General features: G+C 47.1%; 1 protein-coding gene across 1 annotated transcript in view; it reads left to right on the top strand.

The window, feature by feature from the left end:
* The first annotated feature begins 2,914 nt into the window (after window positions 1–2,914).
* LOC104126339 (transmembrane protein FAM155A) overlaps window positions 2,915–3,044 on the top strand; it is a 169,597-nt gene continuing 169,467 nt past the window's right edge. Inside the window, exon 1 of the mRNA XM_009638895.2 lies at window positions 2,915–2,938. Coding sequence (XP_009637190.1) covers window positions 2,915–2,938 — 24 coding nt within the window. The remainder of the gene's footprint in view (window positions 2,939–3,044) is intronic.

Below are 3,044 nucleotides of genomic sequence, written 5' to 3'. Positions count from 1 at the left end.
GCACTCTGATCATTGCAGCCAAGGCTATCACTAACAGAGATATTACAAAGCAGGTTTTCCTGTTGGTAAGTATCAAGTCCAGCAGTGCCTTATTCCTGGTTGGCACATCTAACATTTGTGTGAGGAAGCAGTTGTTTATGCATTCCAGAAACTTGATAGATGACATGTGACTTTCTGTGTTGTTCTTCCAACAAAAGTCTGGGTAGTTGAAGTCACCCATAAGAACGAGGTTCTGTTGATCCAAAGCTTGCTTAAGTGGCCCAAAAGTTGAATATTGCTTCATTGGCCTTATCGTCTTGGCTTGGAGGTTGGTGGCTGATGCCTACTCTAAGATACCCTTTGGAGAGAACCCCTCTGATCTTGACCCAGAGGCATTCAATAGGGCTTCTACAATCACTGTAGCTTAATTCTATACATTCAAGATTCTCCTTAACAGAGAGCGTGACTCCACCTCCTCTTCTTTCCTGCCTGTCTTTATGAAGCAGCCTATAGCCATCCATTGCAATCCTCCAGTCACATGAGTTGTCCCACCATGTTTCAATTATTCCTATGATATCATAACTTTCTGACTGGGCATGGAGCTCCAGTTCCTCCTGTGTTCCCCAAGCTATGTGCATTTGTATACATACACTTGAGGTGGCTGCTCTTCTGCTTCTCACCTTGGGAGGCAAAGGAACATTTGTTGCTGCTCTGATTGGCCTGGTTTTTAAAGCCTGCCTCACCAGGTTGGTCAGCCTGCTGCCAATGATAGCCTTGCTTCTTCTAGACAGGTGGATCCCATCCCTCCCTAACAGCCTGTAATCATTGAAGAATGTCATATTGTCATAAAAGCCAGAACTCTCACGAAGGTGCCAGCCACAAAGCCAGAAGCTGATTTGCATTATACATCTATTTCTGGCTGCACCTGTTCTTCTAACTGGTAAAATGGAAGAAAAGATAACTTGAGCACCAATACTTTTCTCTTGCATCCCCAGGGCTTTGTAATCTTCCTTGATTCTGCCCAGGTTCTGGCTTGCAGTGTCATTTGTGCCTACATGAAAAAGTAGCAATGGATAGTAGTCTGTGGTCTTGACAAGTTGTGGCACCCTCTCGGCAATATCTTGGACCTTAGCTCCTGGAAGGCAGCACACCTCTCGTGACTCCCTGTCAGGCTGGAAGATAGGCGCCTCAGTGCCCCTTAACAAAGTCACCCGCTACGAGCACCCATCGTTTCATTTTGTGGTATCCAATCTGTGCTGCTGGTACAGTTTCTCCTTGCTGACCTTGCTCATAGGTGTCTACAGCTGTTAAATCTTCATATCTGTTTTGGGTTGTAATGCAACTGTTTGATTGTAATGGTTGGGTGGGGACTGAAGCAGAGTCCTTCTTTTGTGGGTCACCAGGGTCCGAGGTGCCTCATTCTCTGTGGTGTCTGCCACAGGAGCATGATTCTGAAACTGCTTACCTGTTTCCATCTCGGCCCCTTTTAACTGTTTCCTGCAATTCGGCCACTTGACGCAAAGTGTGCACATCTTTTGCAAGTACTTACCTTTTCTCCAGGAGAAGGGTATGGGCATTCATTTCATCCTACCACCTGTACTGGTCTCCTTCCTTACCAGTTCCATCTGGGTGGAAGTGTCAGACATCTCAGGGGCTTTCTCTGCAGGAACAATGGTTTAAACTCTAAGGCAAGTGCCCACCATTATGGCAGAGACATAGAGCACTTCCCTGGTCTGTGGACCTACAACAGGGTGCACAGCCCTTCTCAGGTGCCCTGCTGTGTATGCATGATCCTTGTTTGCACACCCTGGTTGCAGCTCTCCTGGTCATTTAAATCTCCCATGGTTGCTCCTGGGAATGCCCAACCCATGTCAGCCTCTCCCAGCTGCTGGCAGGGCTCTCCATTCTTCCTCAGGTTTCCCTGGCTCCAGGACTCCCCCTGCATGCTTTGATCAGCCACGTAAAAATATCGAGCTTTTTTTCACTTGCGTTCTCTCAAACTCTTAGTAATCACAAGTGTCTTTTGTATTCACCTGTCCCCCAGTGACTTCCTTCCTGATCCCCTTTCTGTAGATCGTCCTCTCTTTTCTTCACCTTCTCAAGTTATAGGGTAACTGTAAATTCCTGGAAGAAAAGGACAAAGAAAGGCTGTAATTACCAGCACAAGTACTTATGCAAGCCAGATAGCAACTACCTTTGATCACTAACAGCAGTGTGGCTGCTTTAAAGTGGAGGAGGAAAACTTCCTGTAACTACTAGTTGGAAGCATAATCTCTGTCCTGGTTTCGGCTGGTACAGAGTTAATTTTCTTCCTAGTAGTTGGTATAGTGCTGTGTTTTGGATTTAGTATGAGAAGAATGTTGATAACACACTGATGGTTTAGCTGTTTCTAAGTAGTGCTTAGACTAATCAAGGACTTTTCAGCTTCCCGGGCTCTGCCAGGTGCACAAGAAGCTGGGAGGGGGCACAGCCAGGGCAGCTAACCCAAACTGGCCAAAGGGGTATTCAGTACCATATGACGTCATTCTCAGGGGGAGCTGCCTGGGGGAGAGCACCCAAACTGGCCAAAGGGGTATTCAGTACCATATGACGTCATTCTCAGGGGGAGCTGCCTGGGGGAGAGCGATTGCTGCTCAGGATGGGCTGGGCATCAGTCAGCAGGTGGTGAGCAATTGCATTGTGCATCACTTGATTTGTATATTCTGTATATTCTAAAGATGATGAGGGGACTGGAACATCTCCCCTGTGAGGAAAGGCTGAGGGAGTTGGGCTTGTTTAGCCTGAAGAAGAGAAGAATGAGAGGGGAGATCATCAACACATACAAATATCTTAAGGGTGGATGTCACGAGGATGGAGCCAGACTCTTTTCAGTGGTGCCCAGTGACAGGACAAGGGGCAATGGGCACAAACTGAAGCATAAGAGGTTCAGTTGAATATGAGGAAGAACTTTCCTTTGAAGGTGAGAAAGCACTGGAACAGGCTTCCCAGGGGTGTTTGTTGAGTCTCCTTCTCTGGAGATATTCAAAACCCACCTGGACGATGTCCTGTGCAACCTGCTCTAGGTG

This window comes from Egretta garzetta, unplaced genomic scaffold, assembly GCF_000687185.1.
Source record: "Egretta garzetta isolate BGI_Z169 unplaced genomic scaffold, ASM68718v1 scaffold165, whole genome shotgun sequence".
NCBI classification, from domain to species: domain Eukaryota; kingdom Metazoa; phylum Chordata; class Aves; order Pelecaniformes; family Ardeidae; genus Egretta; species Egretta garzetta.
Note: the sequence above shows the minus strand (reverse complement) of the source record. Positions and strands in the feature narration are given on the sequence as shown.